General features: G+C 40.1%; 1 protein-coding gene, 1 long non-coding RNA gene and 1 other non-coding gene across 7 annotated transcripts in view; 1 reads left to right on the top strand and 2 right to left on the bottom strand.

Moving 5' to 3' along the window:
- Positions 1–4,583: 4,583 nt before the first annotated feature.
- Positions 4,584–8,034, bottom strand: LOC118239664. Its single transcript, XR_004772415.1, has 2 exons — positions 7,947–8,034; positions 4,584–5,037 (listed from the first exon to the last, which is right to left on the bottom strand). It is a non-coding gene; the product is annotated as an uncharacterized LOC118239664 (long non-coding RNA).
- Positions 8,035–8,111: 77 nt separating this feature from the next.
- The window catches only part of Naa16 (N-alpha-acetyltransferase 16, NatA auxiliary subunit), a 56,500-nt gene continuing 41,628 nt past the window's right edge, over positions 8,112–22,983 (top strand). For 2 of the 5 annotated variants that reach the window (XR_003480094.2, XR_003480095.2), the window contains exons 1-6: positions 8,113–8,289; positions 11,698–11,782; positions 14,977–15,081; positions 16,414–16,571; positions 19,878–20,012; positions 21,055–21,208. Coding sequence is in view for 3 of the 5 variants with exons in the window: in XM_027390072.2 (XP_027245873.1) it covers positions 8,236–8,289; positions 11,698–11,782; positions 14,977–15,081; positions 16,414–16,571; positions 19,878–20,012; positions 21,055–21,208 (691 nt within the window). In the remaining 2 variants the exon portion in view is untranslated. Of the gene's footprint in view, positions 8,290–11,697; positions 11,783–14,976; positions 15,082–16,413; positions 16,572–19,877; positions 20,013–21,054; positions 21,209–22,983 lie in introns of all 5 variants that reach the window. The other 3 variants (XM_027390072.2, XM_035452568.1, XM_027390071.2) reach the window with 3 other exon arrangements.
- Positions 17,940–18,044, bottom strand: LOC113832727. The gene has a single exon (XR_003480176.1). It is a non-coding gene; the product is annotated as a U6 spliceosomal RNA (small nuclear RNA).

Genomic DNA, 22,983 nt, shown 5'->3' with positions numbered 1-22,983 from the left:
GAGAGGTCTTACCTCCAATGCTCAGACTGAAAGGGCAATCCTTTCCTCAGAGTCTGCATCCAAACAGCGTGTGTCTCCACCAAACCTCAGACTACTCTGAGTTCCTGTCTGCTTCCACCTTAAATACCTCTCTAGTGCTAGGATTAAAGGTGTGGGATCCCATGTGCTTTGTGTGAGCTCTGTTTTTCTTTTAGGGTGGATCAATTTCCTGTAGCTCAGGGCCGCCTTGATTGAATTAACAGAAATCTGTCTGCCTCTGTCTCCTGAGGGCTGGGATTAAAGGTGTGTGCCATTACTACCTGGCTTCCATGGCTAACTAGTGTGGCTAGCTTTGAACTCCTCAGGCAAGCTTTATTTGTTAGATCATAAACAAAATACCACCAAAGTCTATGGGAAAAGACCAGAACATGGTATTGGGATACAAAGAAAGTATCCAGTAGCAAGATGCTATGAACTATTGGTAGAAATATACACACAGGCTGGGTGCTGGTGGCATACACCTTTTAATCCCAGCACTTAGGAGGCAGAGGCAGGCAGATCTCTGTTTGTTCCAGGCCAGCCTGGTCTACACAAAGAAACCCTGTCTTGAAAAACCAAAAACACACACCTCAGTCACTTGTAAAGTTGCGATCTTTCTAAACTCCAATGCTAATAGTATATGGCTTTGAAACTCTACTGTTGGATATATATCCAGATTTGGAAATGTGGACCCAAATACTTGTTTGTTGCTGTGGCTTGGATGACCCTGAGGGGCCATGTATTAGTGGCTTAGTTAATATGCATTATATGTTAATGGTCAGCTATTGGGAGGTGGTAATGTGTTTGAGAGGTGGGTCCTGGGGCTGGGGCCATGGCTCACTTGTCACACAAGGATGAGAACTTGAGTTTGAAATCTCAGAGCCCACATAAAGCCAGACATGAGGTACAAGTCTGAAATTTCAGCACTCCTCCAGCAAGGAGAAGACAGTTTCAGGAGGTCCCATTTATTAATTGTTGATCTCAGTGTCTGTGCTACTGGTGTTATATTCAGAAAAGGTCTCCTGTACCAATTCATTCAAGGGTACTTCCCATTTTCCTTCCTTCCTTCTTTCTTTCTTTCTTTCTTTCTTTCTTTCTTTCTGCCCTTCTTTCTTTCTTTCTTTTTTGGTTTGAACGTAATTTTTATTCAAATATAATCTAGTTCATGATTTATGGTGGTGCTCGCCTTTTTAATCCCAGCACTCGGGAGGCAGAATCAGGCGGATCTCCAGAGTGACTGCCAGGATAGGCTCCGAAGCTACACAGAGAAAAACTGTCTCAAAAAAAACAAAAAAAATTGAATTAAATTAGAAACAAGTTTCTTTTACAGTTCCCCCTCCCTCTCCTCTACCCCTGCCCCCCACCTATCCACTATCCCAACCTCTCGGTGCTTTGCATGGAGCGAGAGGCCTTCCATGGGGGATCTTCAAAGTCTGTCATTTGGAGCAGGGCCTAGACCCTACCCTGTGTGTCTGGGCTGAGAGAGTATCCCTCTGTGTGGAGTGGGCTCCCAAAGTCCATTTGTGCATTAGTGGTAAATACTGATCCACTACCAGTGGCCCCATAGATTGTCCGGACCTCCAAACTGACCTCCTCATTCAGGGCATCTGGAAGAGTCCTATGCTGGTTTCCCAGTTGTCAATCTGTGGTCCATGAGCAACCCATTGTTCAGGTCAGCTGTTTCTGTGGGTTTCTCTAGCTTGGTCTTTACCCCTTTGCTCATCACTCCTCCCTCTCTGCAACTGGATTCCAGGAGTTCTGCTCAGTGTTTAGCTGTGGGTGTCTGCTTCTGCTTCCATCAGCTACTGGATGAAGGCTCTAGGATGGAATATAAGGTAGTCATCAATCTCATCATTGGAGAAGGGCATTTAAGCTATCCTCTCGACTATTGCATAGACTGTTAGTTGGGGTCAACCTTGTAGATCTCTGGACATTTCCTAGTGCCAGAATTCTCTTTAAACCTATGTAATGGCTCCCTCTATTATGGTATCTCTCTTCTTGCTTTCCTCTATTCTTCCCCTGACTAGATCATCCTGCTCCCTCATGTCCTCCTTTCCTCTTCTCTCCCCCCTTCTCTTTCTTCTAACACTCTCCCCTGTCCTCCCATGCTCCCAATTAGCTTAGGAGATCTTATCCTTTTCCCTTTTCTGGGGGACCATGTATGTCTCTCTTAGGTACTCCTTGTTTCCTAACTTCTCTGGCTGTGTGGATTGTAGGCTGCTACTTCTTTGCTCTATGTCTAAAATCCACACATGGGTGAGCACATACCATTTTTGTCTTTTTGTGGCTGGGTTATCTCACTCAGAATGGTTTCTTCCAGATCATCCATTTGCCTTCGAATTTCAAGATTCCATTGTTTTTTTTTTTCCCGATGAGTAGTACTCCATTGTGTAAATGTACCACATTTTCTCCATCCATTCTTCAGTTGAGGGACATCTAGGTTGCTTCCAGGTTCTGTCTTTACAAATAATGCTGCTATGAACATAGTTGAACACATGTCCTTGTTGTGTGAGTGTGCTTCTTTTGGGGATATGCCTAAGAGTAGAATTGCTGGATCCTGTGGTAGACTGATTGACATTTTCTTGAGGAGTGGCCATACTAATTTCCAAAGTGGCTGTACAAGTTGGCACTCCCACCAGCAGTGGAGAAGTGTTCCCCTTTCTCCACATTCTCTGCGGCATAGACTTTCATTGGTGTTTTTTGTATTGGCCATTCTTATGGTATCTCAGAAGGAGAATAATGAATAAGAATTCATTATTTCTCAGAATAAGGAATAAGATGGTATCTCAGAGTTGTTTTGATTTGCATTTCCCTGATGGCTAAGGATGTCGAACACTTTCTTATGTGTCTTTCAGCCATTTTAGATTCCTCTATTGAAAATGGTCTATTTAGTTCTGTTCCCCACTTTTTAATTGGATTGTTTGGTGTTTTGGAGACTAGCCTCTTGAGTTCTTTGCATATTTTGGAGGTCAACCCTCTGTTAGATGTGGGGTTGGTGAATATCTTTTCCCAGTCTGTGGGCTGCCATTTTTGTCTTCTGACTGTGTCCTTTGCCTTACGGAAGTTTCCCAGTTTCAGGAGGTCCCATTTATCAATTGTTGATCTCAGTGTCTGTGCTACTGGTGTAATGTTCAGGAATCAGTCTCCTGTACCAATTAATTCAAGGGTATTTCCCACTTTGTCATCTAATAGGGTTAGTGTGGCAGGGTTTATGTTGAAGTCTTTGATCCATTTTGACTTAAGTTTTGTGCATGGTGATAGACTTGTGTCTGTCTGTAGTCTTCTACACACCAGCATCCAGTTATGCCAGCACCATTTGTTGAAGATGCTTTCTTTTTTCCATTGTATAGTTTTAGCTTCTTTGTCAACAATCAGGTGTTTGTAGGTGTGTGGGTTAATATCAGGGTTTTCAGTTTGATTCCATTGTTCTCCCTGTCTGTTTTTGTGCCAATACCAAGCTTTTTTCAGGACTATAGCTCTATAATAGAGCTTGAAGTCAGTGATGGTGTTGCCTCCGGAGTTTCCTTTATTTTACAGGATTGTTTTGGTTATCCTGGGTCTCTTGTTTTTCCATATAAGTTGGTTATTTTTCTTTCAAGATCTGTGAAGAACTGTGCTGGGATTTTGATGGCCATTGCATTGAATCTGTAGTTTTTTTTTCAAGACAGGGTTTCTCTGTGTAGCTTTGAAGCCTATCCTGGCACTTGCTCTGGAGACCAGGCAGGCCTCAAACTCACAGAGATCTGACTGTCTCTGCCTCCTGAGTGCTGGGATTAAAGGCATGCACCACCAACGCCAGGCAAATCTGTTGATTTTTTACTATGTTGATCCTACCTATCCAAGAATAAAGGAGATCCTTTCATTTTCTGGTATCATCTTTAATTTCTTTCTTTAAAGACTCCAAGTTCCTTCCATACAGGTCTTTCACTTGTTTGATTAGTGTTACCCCAAGATATTTTATGTTGTTTGTGGCAATTGTAAAGGGTGATGTTTCTCTGATTTCTTTCTTAGCATGTTCATCCTCTTTATATAGGATATATATATATATATATATATATATATATATATATATCAGTAGGGCTACTGATTTTTTTTTTTTTTGCAGTCTCCAAGTTAATGTTGTAACTTGCTACTTTGCGGAAGGCTTTTATTAGCTGTAGGAGTTCCCTGGTGGAGTTTTTTGGGTCACTTATGCAAACTATCATATCATCTGAAAATAGTGAAAGTTTGACTTCTTTCTTTACAATTTGTATCCCCTTGATCTCCTTTTGTTGTTTTATTGCCCTAGCTAGAACATTAAGGACAATATTAAAGTGATATGGAGAGAGTGGACAGCCTTGTCTTGTTTCTGATTTTAGAGAAATTGAGTTGAGTTTCTCTCCATTTAGTTTGATGTTGGCTGTTGGCTTGCTGTATATTGCTTTTATTATGTTTAGGTATGTTCCTATTATACCTGATGTCTCCAAGACCTTTATCATGAAGGGGTGTTGGATTTTGTGAAAGGATTTTTCAGCAAGTAAGGACAGAGCAAGGGTCTTCCCCATGTTTTAAATAACAGATACATAGCATCTTAAATTATCATATAATTAGCAATTTTAGACATTGAACATAATACACTGTATTACAATGTAATGTGGTAGGCTTCCGTTTGAGGAACAAAAATAAATTTCACATGAAGAAAGATTTATTTGATTCCCATAAGATACATTAGCCTAAATGTAAACTGCTGCAGTATATACAGTACCCAAACACAGAGAAGCCTGGAAAGGGCACGTCCCTGTCCAAAGCAGTCAACGGAAAGGCTTCCCAGTCATTCATCATCACCTCGCTGTCTTAAATTCCGAGGTCTCCCATTTTCAATTTTTCTCTTTTTGAAGATTGGAGCCACCCCATCTGCTGCAACTCTCAGAGAAGAGACAGTTTTTTTCTTTAAATACCACTTTGATTTCTCCAGCAGCAGCTTCTGGAGCTGACAGATATTCACTTTCAGTGCTTGGAAGTTCCAAGTCGACCTCTTCCCTGGAATAGAAAGAAAACTGAACTATAACCTGACAGATTAAGATAACTATTTGCTTCTAAACCACAAGCCAGTGAAGCACCACGAGCCCCTTCCCAATGGTAACAACCAGGGATCAGAATCGGGTCATCAGAACACTATGCTGTTTCTGTTTTGGCTCTTTTGAGACAGGGTCTCATGTAGTCCTGGCTAACCTTGCAGTCTCCAATGTCACTGTGGATGACCTTGAGTTCCTGAGCCTCTGACCTGGGTTAGGTGTGCACTGCCCAGCTCTAGGCTATTTAAGATACTGATTTCAGTTTCAGCACACTCATCTTTGACTGAGGTGGACACGTGCTAGGAGAGGTCTCTGCTGCACAAAGGACACAGTATCTTAGAAAATACTCTGCTCATATAAGACACGCAGCATAAACAGATAATAGGGAAACTGTGGACACCGATTCGTCATGGACTGACAGAAGTTCTGAAGCTTTACATAACACAAGATGGAAAGAATGGAATCTTAATGTCCTATTGCGAAAGACTCAATGAACTATTTGCCTAGCATCTTTTTATTCTGAGAACTAGCCCTTCAACTATCTTTGTGGGTTAGTCATAAACATTCTGGCTGGACCAGAAATCAGTCCCCTGTTATGCCCTAGACCAGTGGGTCTCAATCCTCTTAACGCTGCAACCCTTTAACATGCTTCCTTGTGTAGTGGTCACCCCAATCATAAAATTATTTTCGTTGCTACCTCAAACTGTAATTTTGCTACTGTTATGAATCTTAATGTAAATATCTGTGTTTTCCAATGGTTTTAGGAACCTGTGAAAGGATCATCTGACCCCCTAGGAGGTTATGGTCTACATACTGAGAATCACTGCATTATACAGGCAGCCGGTCTATGAAAGAGCTAGCGCATCAAATCCACCCATGAGACTTCTGAACACAGAGCAGGAGATCATCATACTCAGTGGCTGAGATTATAAAGCCTGCTGGGGATCAAATATCCTCTTAAGAGAGAGGAATTCACTAGACAGAGAATAAAGCAGGCAAACAGAGAAAGGGATGGGAGATGAAGAATCTAATTTGTTTTGAAAATATGCATCATAGAGCGCCCCCCTTTAGATTTTTATTTTATGTGTGATAGGCGTTTTGGATGCATGTATGTCTGTATACCACATGTGTGAAATGTCCACAGAGGCCAGAAGATGTCAGATCCTCTGGAACTAGAGTTACAGTTGGTTGTTAAGTTATTTATCACTGTGGATGTGGGAACCAAACCCAGGTCCTCTCCAAGAGCAGTATGCACCTGCAACAACTTAAGGGATCTTTAAATAAATAAAAACTTTTATTTTTGCTGTCTTCTGTAGATGTAGTGGCACGATCAGGAGTTCAAGGCTAGCATAGGCTACACAAGATTCAAAAAAAAAAAAAACCCAAATCAAACCAACCAACCAACCAGAACAAAATCTACACCCACACAAACACAAAACTTTGAAGTTATGAGACACTTTAAGAGAGTAAGACAGCAAAAGTGTTTTCTTTACATCCTCTGTCTCTGTCTCTCTTTCTACACACACACACACACACACACACACACACACACACACACACACCCCCACCCACACCCACCCACCCACCCACCACCACCCACCCACCCACCCACACACACACACACACACACACACACACACACACACACCCTGAAGTGAACTCTCGAGGTCCTGAGTTCACTTCGGGTCAACCCACATGGTGGTTCACAACCATCTGTAATGAGATCTGGTGCCCTCTTCTGGCCTGTAGGCATACATGCAGGCAGAACAACGTATACATAATAAATAAATCTTAAAAAAAGAAATACCAGAAACCATAGTATACAAACAAAAGAACATTAAGAAAAAAAAAAAACCTCAAAGCAATATGAGTCAAAAAGTCTACAAAAATATTGAATTATTTTTGTGTTGGTCATGTAACTGGGCATGGGGCCTGCCCTTAATTGTGATTAATATACCAGCTGATACTCCTTTGGAGAAAACTCATTTTCTCTTTGCAAACTAATGTCATGCCTCTTCCCATTTTTAAAGTCTTCTATGATATTTTTTTCCCTCCAACTCAGGGAAGAAAAAAACCCACCATCCCTGTTTTCCTTATAGCCCATTAAATTAAATTAAATTAAATTATCAAGTACCTCCTAGTCTTGTCAATAAGCAGAAATTAGGATTCAAAATGTATATGTTTATATATATATATATATATATATATATATATGTTTACATACATCTTAAAAGTAAGCCAACATTTTGTATATGCTCTTTGTTGTCACAGATGTCTATGTGTAGCCAGTCTCATGGTGTCTTTTAATTTTCTTAGAAATCGCCCCTGGAACATCCTAGGGTTGTATCCTGCTTCTCCAATTATTGGGTGGCTTACATGGAGAAAGAAGCAGCCGACTCGGATATGAGGGGAACAACAGAAACACCGTACTGAAAATGTTGGGTACCCTACCCGGCTGAAATTGTTTTCTTTCTCCTCCCTGTCCTTCCCCTGACCTAGAATTCACTAAGAAGGGCTTTAATTTAGGCCATCCTCCTGCCTCTGCCTCCCAAGTGACATTGCGCAACCCATTTTTTATTGATCTTTGTATTTTAAAGGGGCTTTCACATCAGTTCCATCATTTCAAGATCTGCCCATGTGCCCGCACAGGTCACGATCACTACTTCGATAGGCTCTGAAAAGCTAAGGCTGCTTTTAAAGAGTCACTTTTGGAGAAGGCGAGAGAAAGAATGAAATATTGATTCTAAATCAGGAGTCTACATTGGGTGGAGCAGGGTTTCAACTGCACAAAAGAATAAAAGCTTGCATTATCTAGGGCGGAAGCCCAGCATCTAGGGTGCGATGAGTGCCGAGAGGCGAAGGCACGCGAGTGACCTGCTGCTGCGGCGGTGACAGGAGCTCCCCGCCTGGCACCCACGGGGCGAGCTCCCCAGGGAGCCGACGCCGGCCTGCGCCGCGGCCGTGAGCCTGCGCATGCGCGGCGCGGGGGGTGGGGGTGGCGCGGGGGGCGGGCCCTGGCTGCCATCTTGGCGCGCGCGGGATTCCCTCCCGGCCCGCCCACTGGAGTGCGCTGTGTTCCGCTTCCCGTGGCATCCCACCGAGGTAACCCGCGGTCCGGGGAGCGGCTGGAGCAGCCGGCAGGGCCCCCGTCCCCGCCGCCGTGATGCCCAGCGTGCAGCTGCCGCCCAAGGAGAGCGCCCTCTTCAAGCGCGTGCTGGTGAGCGGCGGGCGGCGACCCACCGGGCCTCAGCGCGCTTTGTTTACCTCAGAGCCGCCTCCGCGGGCTCCCCGCCCCCACGCGCTCGCTCCCGGCACCTGCGAACTTCCCGGCCGAGGCGCTGGGCTCCCGGCTCCGGGGGCCCTGCCCTCTGCGGCGCTAGGCTCGCGGGCGCGTCCCCGCAGGCGACCTAGTCCGGAGGGAGCGGCCGCCGTTTGGGGGTGCGGGGGATTGAGCCCGCCGGCGCCTCTGTGCGGGAGAGTTGGCTTGAGCGTGGTGGCCCGGTTTGGGAACTGACTCGCCAGAAACTCTTGCTTCTAACTCGCCCGAGTGGTGAGAGCTTCAGACAGACTGGCTTTGAAGCAAGCCCAGAGCGATGCCGAGCCAAGAGAGGTTCAGTTTTATATAAGTTTTGCTCCAGACAGGCTTCTTAGGTAGCCCTAGCTGGGCTGCATCTCTATGTGGACAAAGCTCGTCCAGAATTTAGAGAGCTCCGCCCGTTTGTGCCTCCCGAGTTCTGAGCTCAAAGACGGTTGCCGCTGCCTGGACAAGTTTTCCCAGGGATGCGTGCCAGCGTATCTGCCACCTTGGCACCTTCACCGTTTTCCAGGGAGGAGAGATGTGACATGGCTCTTGTCTTTTCCAGTGTGCCCTGGGGGGGTCGAAGATTTATAAACGAATATGAGTTAATAGCGGCCTTTTCTAGTCGGCCTTTTTGATTCGAAAACGTGGTACTTGCCGAGCAAGCTTTTAGATTTAAGGGTGAATTGATATTGAGGGCACATGCAAAGCAGTTAGATGTTGGTCAGCTTTAAGTAAAACACTAATAGAGTAGTTTATTGCCATCACCTGACAAAAGTTTACAGTAGTAGTTCTGATTCAAGCCAATAGAAACTTGATGTTTAGTATGGAGAATGTTAACAATGATAGTCGACCAGGGAATTAATTAATTAATTAATTAATTTAGAGGTAGGGCCTTATATAGCTCAGATTGGCCCTGAACTCCAGCCAGAGATGATCTTGAACTCATCTGCATTTTTATAAAGAGTGCTGGGACTACAGTTTTAGATACCACATCTAGCCTTGGGATGAATATTTCAAATCTCAGTTTGTTATGGATCTTAAAGGTTAATAGTGAAGTATGCTTGGCAAATAAACAACAAATAAAAATGTTCACTCCTTTTGTTACTGTAGCTGAATCATTATTTAAAGACCACTTGGTACTCTTCCTCAATAATTCCTTTTGGTTTTATGTATTCCCACTGTTTGTCATTTGTCAACTGCACCTCTATAGTCAAAGTTGGACCTTAGAAAACTTATATTTATTTGTGTGCATGCCTTGGTGTTTGTGTGGAGGTTAGAAGACAACTTGCAGGTTTCCAGGATTAAAGTCAGGTTGTCAGTCTTGGTGCCAAGCATCTTCACTAAGTCATTTATTTCATTGGCCCAATTTTATTGAGACTCGGTTTCAGAGTTTCACTCTAGCCCATACTGGAGCTCACTGTGTAATGTAAGCCAGCCTTGAACTCATGGCAGTTCTTTTGTCTCAGCTTCCTAAGGAATGAGATTGATTGACTGTAGGGAATGAGTTACCAGGCCTGGCCACATGGCTGTATATATCTGTAGAGTAGGTAATGTATATTTTTTTTTCTGTTAAGCTTGTCTTCCAAACATTCAGTTCTCTTCCCAGAGCCAATCAGGAAAACTCAGTTTAAATATATTTCAGTGAAGAATTTAAATTATCAACTCCACACCCAATCTCTCCTGCAAGAATTAGCCATGCCTTTGGTGCCATTTTGCTTTGAATTTAGGAGGATGGTCTTATTGAGCAGCTCTTACTTGTCTAGCATAAGGAAACCTAGACATAATTTCTTTCTCCTAGAGCTCACACGTTGGTAGCTAAGACAGATAGTAAATAAGTAAATGAATCAGTGAGAATGCCAGAGACAGTGAATGTAGCACTGTGTAGCAGATGAAACAGAGTAATAGTATGGGTAGGCAGAGGGCAGGAGTCTGGTAGAGTTAGCATGGTCAAGTAGGTGATGAGTGACTTAGATCATAAGAAATAGTTAAGGGAAGGGCAGAGGAAGAACATTTTAGTTGAAAAGGAGCACAGTATAAAGTGGGGAAAAGCTTGAATACTGAGGGATAGGATGCTTAGTCTGAACAGTATAATTGATGGGAAAGTGGAAAGATAAAATACGCTCCTGATCAATATGCAGCTCATGGAATATGATCACTTAGCCTGGCCTGTGTGATTTGGGATACAAACTTTTTTGTGTTAGTGCTAGATGAGTGATAGTCTTTGAAGCTGGACCACAGTTTTCAGCAAAGGTAAATTTGTGAGTTCAGAGGTTTACTTTTCCACATTGGTAAAGTGAAATAGTATCACTACTTTAAAGGAATTCTTATAACAACCAAATAAGATAAAAAAGATGAAAAAGAAGTGCTGGGAAGGTTGTAGAGAAAATGGAACCCTTGCTCATTGTTTTTGGTAATGGTAGTACTGCCAGTACAGAAAACAGTATGGTAGGGCAATGAAATGGCTGAGCAGGTAAAGTCCTTGCCATATAAGTCCAAGGACCAGAGTTCAATCCCTGGAGCCTATGGAAAGTAGAAGGAGAGGGCCAACTTCATAAGCTGTCTTTTGGTTGGTACACACATATCCCAAAGTATGGAGATTTCTAAAAATAAAAAAAATCAAAACACTATAGAACTACCCTGTAATCCTGCTATACCACTGTTGGGTATACATATCCAAAGGAATTGTAATCAGTATGTTGAAGAGACATCTGTAGGATGTTTATTGCAGCACCATTTAGCACCATTCATGATAGCCAATAAATGGAAACAATCTAAATGTCCTTCAACTGATAAATGGATAAAACAGTGTCGCGCATTCAATATAATAGTAATCAGCCATAAAAAGAATGAAAATACAACATTTTCAGCAACATGGATGAAGTTAGACATCATATTGAGTGAAATAAGCCAGGCATAGAAAGATAAACACTTCAAGGTCTTGAGGGCTCGTTTATAACAACTACAACAAAAAGTTGATACTGGCAGAATTGAATAGAGGTTACCAGAGGTGGATGAGAATGGTTGGAGGAAGGGATTAAGAAAAGTTAATCAATGGGTACTAAGTTACAGTTAGGTGGCTTTAAAATTCTTCATTAAATTCTGTGTCAATGTTGGCTGATGATTCTGCATTTATATCTTTATATTCTCTAATAGTGGAATGGTGTTTGTCAAGGCATGCCTAACTGCACTTAATGCTGTAAATTAATATAAAAGAACATGTCATCCCATTTTAGACTTTGGAATTTGAATTTAGAATTTATATAATACAATGAAAATTGCTTCATCGTCCATTTTATAAAATAATTTGCTCCTGTTTCTTTTTAGAAATGTTATGAGCAGAAGCAGTACAAAAATGGCCTCAAGTTTTGCAAGATGATTCTTTCAAACCCGAAATTTGCTGAACATGGAGGTACTGTCTCAAATGTTGAAATGTTGCTTTGGGGGAATTTAACTCTAAAATCAGGCAGGACTTGGAGTAAAGGAATACTCAGATTCTAAGGCTGTGACTCTATTGAAAGCATAAACGTTCAGCATTTTTTTTGAATCTTATGTTGAGCTAGTTTTACGATTTAGTGTATGCAGTGTCTTTTAGATGAGAAAATTGATCTGCTGAGGGACAATTGGATGAGGTAATGTGCATGTTAATAACCCTTCCTTCCTTCCTTCCTTCCTTCCTTCCTTCCTTCCTTCCTTTCTTTCTTTCTTCCTTTCTTCCTTCCTTTCTTTTTTTCTTTCTTTGTTAATATCCTTTTCTGAAGTACTTCAGATAGTAGAGGTTTTCAGGTTTTGGATTAATTGCTTACATTAGCAGCTGAACATCCCAATTCAAAAAACCTGAAATCTTAGTTTCATATGATTTGGAGCATTTAGGATTTGGGACTTTTGGATTAGGAATGCTCAGTTTTTTGTTTTTGTTTTTTTTAAGATTTTATTTATTTATTATGTATACAACATTTTGCTTCCATGTGTATCTGCACACCAGAAGAGGGCACCAGATCTCATAATGGATGGTTGTGAGCCACCATGTGGTTGCTGGGAATTCAACTCAGGACCTCTGGAAGAGCAGTCAGTGCTCTTAACCTCTGAGCCATCTCTCCAGCCCAGGAATGCTCAGTTTTTTTAGATAGATTTGTCCATCACTTTGACTAGACTACAGTTTCTTACTTTAGTTGCCTGTATATGAAATTAGGCTGTTGGGGAGCTCATGGACCCCAGACTGATAGCTGGGAAACCAGCATAGGGCCGACCCAGACCCCTTGAATGTGGGTGTCAGTTAGGGGGCCTGGGCAGTCTATAGGGCCTCTGGCAGTGGATCAGTATTTTATCCCTAGTTCATGAATGGTCTTTGGGAGCCCATTTCACACAGAGTAGTACTCTCTCAGCCTAGACACATGGGGGAGGGTCTAGGCCCTGCTCCAAATGATATGACAGACTTTGGTGATTCCCCCATGGAAGGCCTCACCCTCCCTGGGGAGCAGAAAGGGGATGGGATAGGGAGTGGGGAGGGGACAGGGGAGGAGGGGAGGGAGAGGGAACAGGAATTGACATGTAAAACAAGATTGTTTCTAGTTTAAATAAAAAAAGAAACTAAAAATAAAATTAGGCTGTTATTTGCAGTATAGAATTGTGTGAAGATGGATTTTATTCCTTGATACCATTTTTTTAAACGTATTTCCTTATTTTTTAATGTTTGTTTATCATGTGTAAGTATGTGTGCTGGTTGTATGTATTCCACAGTACATGTATGGAGGTCAAAGGACAACTTCTGAGGATTCTCTTCTACCATGTGGGTACTGTGGATTGAACTCAGGTTGTCACACTTGGTGGCAATAAGTCATCTAGCTGGCCCTTATTGCCCCTCCCTCCCTTCCTCCCTCCCTTCCTCCCTCCTTTTCTTCCTTCCTTTTTTTGAGACAGGGTTTCTCCGTAGCTTGGAGCCTGTCCTGGAACTTGCTCAGTAGACCAGGCTGGCCTTGAACTCACAGAGATTTGCTTGCCTCTGTCTCCCTAGTGCTGGGTTTAAAGGTGTGTGCCACCAGTGCCTGGTTTATTGCCTCATCTTTATATAAATATGTTACTATTGATCCATCATTATGTTGTTGACTTTTTTTTGGGTTATTGTTCCTAATAAAGTCTACACTTCTTCATCCTACTGGTAGGCATTGTTTGTTGAAGGATCAGGTTAGACTTGCAGAATATAACCCATAATATAACATAGCTAATTAAGGTCTTTCAGAGCACTAGGCTTGGAGAACTTCTAAAATCATTGAATTAGGAAAATGGGCTAATAATATAAGTAAGTTTTCATTTTACGAAGTTTTATTTTAGAAAATGAAAGCTGTTTGGCAATGGGACCACTGTGTTGTTGAAAGTATAGTCTACAGAGAACATTTTGAAAATTACTGTTATTATCTAATTCTTTTGTAGATTTTTCAGAGAAATATTTTATTGTAAACCATCTTTCATTAACTTCCTAACACTTTCTTGGGTTGCTCTTCTGTGGTCCCGTGTTATGCTCTCCAAATACAAACTAATGTTAACTAGCCTAAATAGAATTGTTGAAATAAATTTGTTGACAAAAATAATCTGCTCAATATTGAATATGGTGGTAATGATCACAACTTGTATCTTTAATTAACTAGACTCATGATTTTTGTGAGGTATGAACTAGATTATGATTGGTTAGAATTGGTCTCAGTGGGATGGTGCAATAACTTAGTGGGCATGGTGCTTGCTGAGTGGTTTCAAAGACTTTTGTTCACATATCCAGAACCCTTATAAAAGTCAGCCGTGAAAATGGGGGTCTGAAATCCTTTTGCCTCCACAGAGAGATGGGAGGTGGAGATGGGAGAATCCTGGAAGCTCATGGACTAGGTAGTCTGGTAAAAAGCAAAGAGACCTTGCCTTAAAGAAGGTGAACATCGAGGAACAACTTCTGAGGTTGTTCTCTGACTCCAAATGCCTGACATGCATTCAGCCTGCACGCACACACATAAACACATACTGACATATGCAAAAGTGATTTGGTCTTGTGAAAATGTGGAACTACTGTAGTAAATTTAATTCAGGAGGACTCAGATACCTGCTTTGTTAATTTTTTAGCAACTCTATTCCAGTCTAAGGCATTTTAGAATGGACTTATGTTATTGAATATGGTGCTAATCATTAGAGTGTATATCTTTATTTAGGTAGTCACTCTTTTTGTGAGGTTTAAGTTAGATTATGATAGGTTAAAATTTATTTCAGTGGGGTAGAGATGCTTCAAGCAAACATGTAACGATGATTTTACTTTTCGTACCTTTGTGGTGAAGATAAAAATGCTGGGGCAATAGCACTTTATTTTTTGTTGTTGTTTGTTTGGTTGGTTTTTTTTTTTTTTTTTTTTTCAAGCCAGAGTCTCTCTGTGTGACTCTGGCTGTCCTGGAACTAGATCTGTAGAGCAGACTGGTCTCAAACTCAGATCCTCCTGCCTCTGCTTCCTGAGTGCTGGGATTAAAAGCATGTACCACCACTGTAATAGTAGTGCTTTAGATCTCATAACATAGTGCTGGGAGAATAACTTGAATTTCTCATTTATAAACAGAGTTTAAAATTATTTTTCAGAGACTTTGGCTATGAAAGGACTAACGCTAAACTGTTTAGGAAAACGAGAAGAAGCATATGAATTTGTTCGTAAAGGACTTCGAAGTGATGTCAGGAGTCATGTCTGTATCCTTTTGCCATAGTTTTGCAATATCATTTGTATTTTCATTTATTTGTCTTTTCTCATTCACATTTTACAAGTTTTCTGTGAAAGAAAATTCTTAGGTATTTTAATGAAGGTCTATACTCATTATTCATTGTCTGTAATTAACATTTTGTTCCCTAATCCTTTTTTGTATATTTTAAAGAAAATCTTCATGGAGAGAGAGAGACCAGTTCTTTCCTTAAACTACAGTTCTTTCCTTAAACATTAGTTTACTGATACTTCTCCATTTCAAATAGTGATTTTTAGTTATTTAATCTATATGAATAAATATACATGTCTTTAATTTCCTTTTAAAAGTTTTAGATGAAATTTTAAATTGAAAAGAAACCTATTTTAAAAGAAGTTTGGCTGGACCTGTGGCTTGAGAGCACCTGCTCAGTGTCTGCAACGCACCCTGGGTATGGCCCCTGGCACTGGAAAGCTGACAGATGGAAATCAGGTTCTAATTTGTGTCAGGAAAAACTGGTTCTTTAGTTTGATCTCTGTTAACAGAGACTTAGCTATTGCTTCACTGAGTCTTTAAAACTATATTTTTCATTGGATAGTATTTCAATATGTAAACAAATATAAAAAACTTTTAAAAGATTGTTGAAAATTTTTCATTTTTTCCCATGTTTATGTTTAGTCTTTTCCCATAATGCCCTGTGTATCTGACATTTAATTCATTTAGCAGCTGGCTAGTATTCATTTAGACATGCATAGACTCCCTATTTACATATACTTAACTTAGGGGGTCTCTCAAAGTACTAAATGCTTATTTTCTTACCCAGTGCTTACCCCAAAGTGAAGAGAGAGGCTATGTAAGTATAGTAGTTTTTAGTTTTGGCATTTTTCCCCCTAAGATAAACTAAGGGAATACAGCTTAATCTTGTGTTTTTTAATATCACTTGTGAATTAAATGGTGGTTATATTGCTTGAATAAATATAAACTGATTTTAGAAGAAAATCACAATTTTTATAAAAGTGAATTTTGAGATGTTTAGTTAAAAGTGCAAGAGGATAGAGTGTAGAAAAATGTTATGAATTTTTGCCAGGAATTTTCTAAAAGTTATTTACAAATATGGTAAATTACAAGCATCTACAAAATGGAAGAAATCAAGTGTTGAACCACTATGTCCCTATCACCCAGCTTGAACAGTCAAGGCTTGGCTGGTTTCATATTTGCCTATTTCTCACTGATTTCCCTCTTGTCTCCAGATCATTTTGAAACAAATTACAGATAAAATACTGTTGATGTTGTTGCACAGTATATTGTAGTGTCTGTGAATGTCTGCATTTCCTTAACTTAATAGGTTGGCATGTATACGGCCTCCTGCAGCGTTCGGATAAGAAGTATGATGAAGCTATTAAGTGTTACCGAAATGCACTCAAATTAGATAAAGATAATTTGCAAATCTTGAGGGATCTCTCTCTATTACAGATTCAGATGAGAGACCTTGAAGGCTATCGAGTAAGTAGTTTTTTGTTTTTTGGTTTTTTTTTTTGATTTTTTGAGACAGGGTTTCTCTGTGTAGCTTTGGAGCCTATCCTGGCACTTGCTCTGGAGACCAGGCTGGCCTCGAACTCACAGAGATCCGCCTGCCTCTGCCTCCTGAGTGCTGGGATTAAAGGTGTGCGCCACCAACGTCCGGCTGAGTAAGTAGTTTTTAAATGTACTGTTTTTAAATACAAAGGTTAATTTTTTTTTTAAGTGATGGGATTAAAGGTGTGTGCTACCATACTTGGCATAAAGATTAAATTTTTAAAAACATGTGACTTTAGAATGAAGTAAGACTAAGGCAAGATAGTGTGCATTTGATTTGTTAAAATCTATAGTGGAAGAGGAAAGCCACTTGGACCTTCTTACAATAAAAGTTATCCTGTTTGAGCATTAAACAAAGCTAAATTGGGGTGGTTCAGTGGATAAAGACACTTGCCACCAAGCCTGATGACCTGAATTCCATCACTCAGACCTACACTGTGAAAGGAGAGAACAGACTTGTGAAAGTTGTCTTCTGACTTCCACATGTGTGCTATGGCACATGCACACTTGCTTATGTACACACACAATTTTAAAAGAATTGATTATCTTGGTGTGCAAGGATTATACTATTATCTTTTTGGGTTTTTTGTTTTGTTTCGTTTTTTTGTTTTTTTGAGACAGGGTTTCTCTGTGTAGCTTTGGAGCCTATATTAGCACTCACTCTGGAGACCAGGCTGGCCTCGAACTCACAGAGATCTGCCTGCCTCTGCCTCCCGAGTGTTGGGATTAAAGGCGTGCGCCACCAACGCCCAGCTTTTTGGTTGGAACATTGTTGGTGCACTGAATGTAGCTTTGACATTCAGCTTTATTGAAATCTAAACATTAGTTAGCCCTTTTTATAGGTTAGCAAATATAAAGTAATGTGGAAAAGATTGCCGTGCAAAGGTTTCATGTTTTTTTTAAAGATGCATTTTTCTTTTTAGTTATATGGTATTGTGTCTATGTGTGTGTGTTTGTGCATATGTATGTTTAGGTATCTGTGGAGGCTAGAAGAGGGCATTGGATTTCCTGGATTTAATGTTATCTAGTGTTACAGACTGTTGTGAGTTGCCCAATGTGGGCACTGGGAACTGAACTTGGGTCTTCTGCAGAAGCGGTGTGTGCCCTTAGCCACTGAGCTATTGCTTTAGCTCAATAAAGAAATCTTTGTACAGTTCAGATTTTAAAAGATTTAAAGGGTGTACCATCATGTCTGGCTCCCTTAGTTTGTTCGTTCGTTCGTTCGTTCGTTCCTTCCTTCCTTCCTTCCTTCCTTCCTTCCTTCCTTCCATCCCTCCCTCCCTCCTTCCTTCCTTCCTAAATATGGAATGCTTCATGAATTTGCATGTTATCCTTGCACAGGGGCGATGCTAATCTTCTCTGTATCATTCTAATTTTTTAGTATATGTGCTGCCAAAGCGAGCGTGTCCTTAGATTATTATGTAAAGGAACTATGAACTGTGAGCAGTTCTCTTTTGCCCTCTTCCTGCCATTTACATGCTTACACCTAAGCCCATATTTCGCCAGATTCCAGGGCTTTGCTAGACTTGATGACATCACTTTTCAAAGTGTGTGTTTGTTGTCTTCAGCAGTGCTCGGGTGTGATGGGAATAATTTTCTTGGGACTGGAGAGATGGCTTGGTGATTAAGAGCATTTGTTGTTTTGTAAAGGACCTTTGGGTTCGATTCCCAGCACATGCACATAGTGTTTCACACTTGACTGAAACTGCAGATCTAGGGCATCTTGTGCTCTCTTCTGGCCCCTGCAGGTATATATGTAGTAAGTATATACACATACAGGCAAAGACCTATAATATTATAAAAATTTAAAAAAAAAACCTGAACAATTTATTTATCTTCAGGGATGAGGCATAGAAATTAAGAATATTGGCAGGACAATGGCTGTTGAACTGGCTTATGAGATAGAGTAAGTTAAGAGAGCAGATTGTAAAAGCAAAGTCACTGTGGAACTAGAGATACTAGGTGTCTTGTTAAGGTGATTATTGCTGTAATGAAACACCATGACCAAAGCAACTTGGGGAGGAAAGGGTTTATTTGGCTCACACTTCCACATTACTGTTCATCATTGAAAAAAGTAAGGAAAGGAACTCACACAGAGCAGATACAGAGGCCATGGAGGGGCGCTGCTTACTGGCTTGCTTCTCATGATTTGTGTAGCCTACTTTCTTATAGAACCTAGGATGGCACCACCCACAATGGGCTGGTCCCTCCCCCATTAATTACTAATTAAGAAAATGGCCTGCAGACTTGCCTACAGCCAGATCTTATGGAGGCATTTTCTTAATTGTGGTTCCCTTCTCTCAGATGACTTTAGCTTGTGTCAAGTTGACATAAAACTGTTCACACTGATGATGTCAAAGAGCAAAAGTAGAGATGAAGTGTTACCGGGTTGAAATGTTGGAAGCAGAGAAGCAGTGGCTAGAGAATGAGATACCTGAATTTGATTTCTGGGTTAGCTAAAGTTTTAGCGGGGTGTGGATGTGCCACTGGGACCCTGAAATGGGTAGAGATCATTGAAAGTAGGAAATTCTGCAGCTAAAAAGATGGGCTATTAGATTAGTAACTATTAATAACTTGCCCATATCAGTATTGAATTTGCCAGAGGAAAAAATCTGACTCTCTATGTTAATGGAGTGAGTGACAGAGAAACAAGAGTGAAAGTAAGATCAAGTGATGTAACTTGATGTTCTTTAAGAAGGGACCAGACACAGCTGAGAGGACCTGAAAAGGATGGCCTTCCTTGGCTCCTCTTGCAGTCATGGAATAGACTCAACAAAGTTAAATAGACATTTTCTAGACGTCCTTATAGTTTACACTCTCCAAGCGACTCTGGGTCTGAAAGCAGAGGTGCTTGCTGAAAACACGTAAAACAATGTAAATAAGCTAATTTCCTATAGTTTGAAAAATCTAGTATAAAAAACTTAATTCTGTAAGATATTTTATCAGAAGACATTTTTATTATATGTAGATAGTTTTTACAAGGTACCAAAGACATGAGCCTCACAGTCTAGTTCATAGTGACAGCCTCGCATAGAGCATTATTACTAGGCATTAATGCTACTAATACAGAGACTTAATTTAGATGAGAAAGGTAACACACATTTTATCATGTTTTGAAACTCATACTTGTTTATTAAATTAATTACAGTGTCATTAAAGGTTATTAAAATTCAGACGAAATGTAGACATTTTAGATAAAGAATTTTTAAAGAGAAAAACATTTTTTCCCCAAAGGAGACAAGATACCAGCTTCTTCAGCTGCGCCCAACACAGCGTGCTTCCTGGATTGGATATGCCATTGCATACCATTTACTGAAAGATTATGATATGGCGCTAAAATTACTAGAAGAATTTAGACAAACACAGCAAGTAAGAACCTCACTTTTACATTTTCTTCTACTTTTATCTTTAAATTTCATAGTTACTTTGAAAAAAAATTTAATAGAAAAAGTGAAAATGTAGTCTTCATAATATAAAATAAACTAATATTTGGATCTATGGATAATAATAATTTTGAGGCCAGCCTAGTCTACAAATTGAATTCTAGGATAGCCAGGGTTGTTACATAGAGAAATGCTGTCTTCGAAAACAAAAGTAGGGGAGAAATGGGTTAATTTTGTCTCACAATTCCAGGATACAGTTTTATAGGAGGAAAGTCAAGGCAGCAAGAACTTGAGCAGCTAGGCACATCAATAGTCAAGAGCAGGAAGAAAATGAACACATGCATTTATGTCTTTAGCTTGCTTTTTTCACTCTGTATAGAGTAGGACTCCAAGCCTGGGGAAGGGGGGTCCTCTCACATCAATTGAGATAATCTCCCACAGACACACCCCAAGACTGATCTGATAAATAGTCCTGATTCTCCTGCTTCCACTTTCAAGTGCTGGCATTACAAGTGTATTCCACTGTGCCTTGCTTCACAGTATTTTCTTGAAGAAACTTTGTATAAAACTTTGCTAAACTCCTTTAAAAAAAAAAAGCTTTATTATATATACAGTGTTCGGCCTGTATGCAGAAGAGGGCACCAGATCTCATTACAGATGGCTGTGAGCCACCATGTGGTTGCTGGGAATTGAACTCAGGACCTCTGGAGGAGCAGCCAGTGCTCTTAACCTCTGAGACATCTCTCCAGCCCGCTAAACTCCTTTAATGGTTCTGTTTTTCCTTTAAATTTTTTTGGCAGATTTCTTAGGCTGTTACCCCATTTTTATATCTGGATATCAGATCTTTTCATCTCTTTTCTTGGCCATATACACCTATTTTACTTTAAAGGCAGAATTAATCATTTGTTAACCTATTTTTAACTGCTTCTGGATTAAGTCTGTGCAGATGGGTCCAGAGTAAAACATTAGAGATCTGTAACTAATTTATATAGTTACACAAATGAGGTGATTTGGTTGTTTTCTTCCAGGTTCCTCCTAACAAAATAGATTATGAATATAGTGAACTAATACTATATCAAAATCAAGTGATGAGAGAGGCAGATTTATTTCAAGAGTCTTTGGAACATATAGAAACATATGAGAAGCAGATATGTGATAAACTTTTGGTGGAAGAAATTAAGGGTAAGTTGACTTTTTTAATGGTGCTTTAAATTTTGTCTTAACATTTAAGTAATACTGTTTATTTGGTGACCATCTAAGTACTTGCTACTAAACCATTATTATTTAATCCACATGACATCCTTTTGATGAACTGGGGAGCTGTTGTCCTCTTGTTAATATATAGCACTTGTGATTTGGGTTTTTATTTCATTTAATGTGTATAGGTGTTTTGCCTGCATGTATGTTATGTGTACTGCGTGTATGCCTGGTGCCTTCAAAAGCTAGAAGAAGGTGTTTGATCTTCTGGAATTGGAGTTACTGATGGTTGTGAGCTGCCATGTGGGTGCTAGAAATTGAACCCAGGTCCCCTCCAAGGGTAGCACATCTCCCCAGCCTTTAGTTGATTTTTCTTTGTGTAATACTTGTTTTTCTTACTTTTAACTGTGTGTGTGTGTGTGTGTGTGTGTGTGTGTGTGTATCTGTGTATCTGTGTATCTGTGTATCTGTATGTAGGTATGTATATAGGTGAATGTAGCTGTCAGGGATGCAGGAGGCATTGGAATCCCTGAAGCTGGAATTATAGGTGGTTGTAAGCTGTTCACTATGGGTACTGGGCGCTAAGATTCTCTGCAAGAGCAATGCATGCTCTTAAGCACTAAGCCAGCTTTCTAGTACCTGACTTAGTATTCTATTGCAGTTAACATTAATATCAGTATTAACAACAACACTGTTTTTAAACTTATCAATAAAATGTAATTATTCAGTTTCTTGTTCCACTGTCTGTAAGTGATGGAAACAAAAGAAAAAGGCAATTATTTTTCCTTCCTGGTACGTTATTGCTATTTTTGTGATTAAATCTTAATACTGTCAGGCAGCTGTTTCTGGCTTTCTTTGTCTTATAGCATTAACAGAGTGCAGTCATTACAAAGTATGTAGGATAAAGTGACCTTGATTTCATTTAAAAAAAAACCAAAAAAACTTACCTGGGAGATAGTGGTGTGCACGCCTTTAATCCCAGCACTCAGAAGGCAGAAGCAGATGGATCTCTTCTGTGAGTTCTAGGGCAGCCTGGTCTACAGAGCAAGTTCTGGGACAGGCAAGGCTACACAGAGAAATCCTGTCTAGAAAACACATGAACACACACAAACACACACACAAACACATATACACAAATTCATTCTCTCTCTCTCTCTCTCTCTCTCTTTCTCTCTCCCCTCTCTCTTGTAGGTTGGTAGCAAAGACTTGGGGAACACTAATCTTGAATAAATAGCCAATTATCTCATAGAGGTGGACTATGATATTATTTTTCCAGTGAACCTTGTAGACTCATTTGATATTTAGACAGTTATATCATTTGTAATCATTAGCTAAGATCCTTTCAACAATTGTAAAAGTTAAGATTTTTACTTAATTGGTATGCCTGTGCATTTGCTCTGTGCATTCTCACAATATTTGTTTCATGGTGGTAGCAGATAACAGATGTTTATGGGAATGAGAATATGTTGTTGCCAGTTATATCTAGGAAAGGCAGGGAAGTTATTTGATTGGCTAATATGTAGCTGTGCAGGAGTTAGGGCATGTTTATTATTTCTCTGTTACCCAACAGTTATGTCTGTCCATTTTGTATCAGGTCTAATTACTTGCTCATGTTCACAAAGTTGGTATGTGTGAAGTAATTATACCTAGTTTAGTTTTATTTTGGAATTTGGTTATATAAAACAAAATATGAATAAATTATATTATGTATCACCTGCCCCAGTATGGTGAATGTTAAATAATATTATAAAGATACTCCA

The sequence above is a fragment of the Cricetulus griseus genome (assembly GCF_003668045.3).
Source record: "Cricetulus griseus strain 17A/GY chromosome 1 unlocalized genomic scaffold, alternate assembly CriGri-PICRH-1.0 chr1_1, whole genome shotgun sequence".
Taxonomy (NCBI): Eukaryota; Metazoa; Chordata; class Mammalia; order Rodentia; family Cricetidae; genus Cricetulus; species Cricetulus griseus.
The sequence above is the reverse complement of the archived record's forward strand: the minus strand, read 5'-3'. Positions and strand labels throughout refer to the sequence as shown.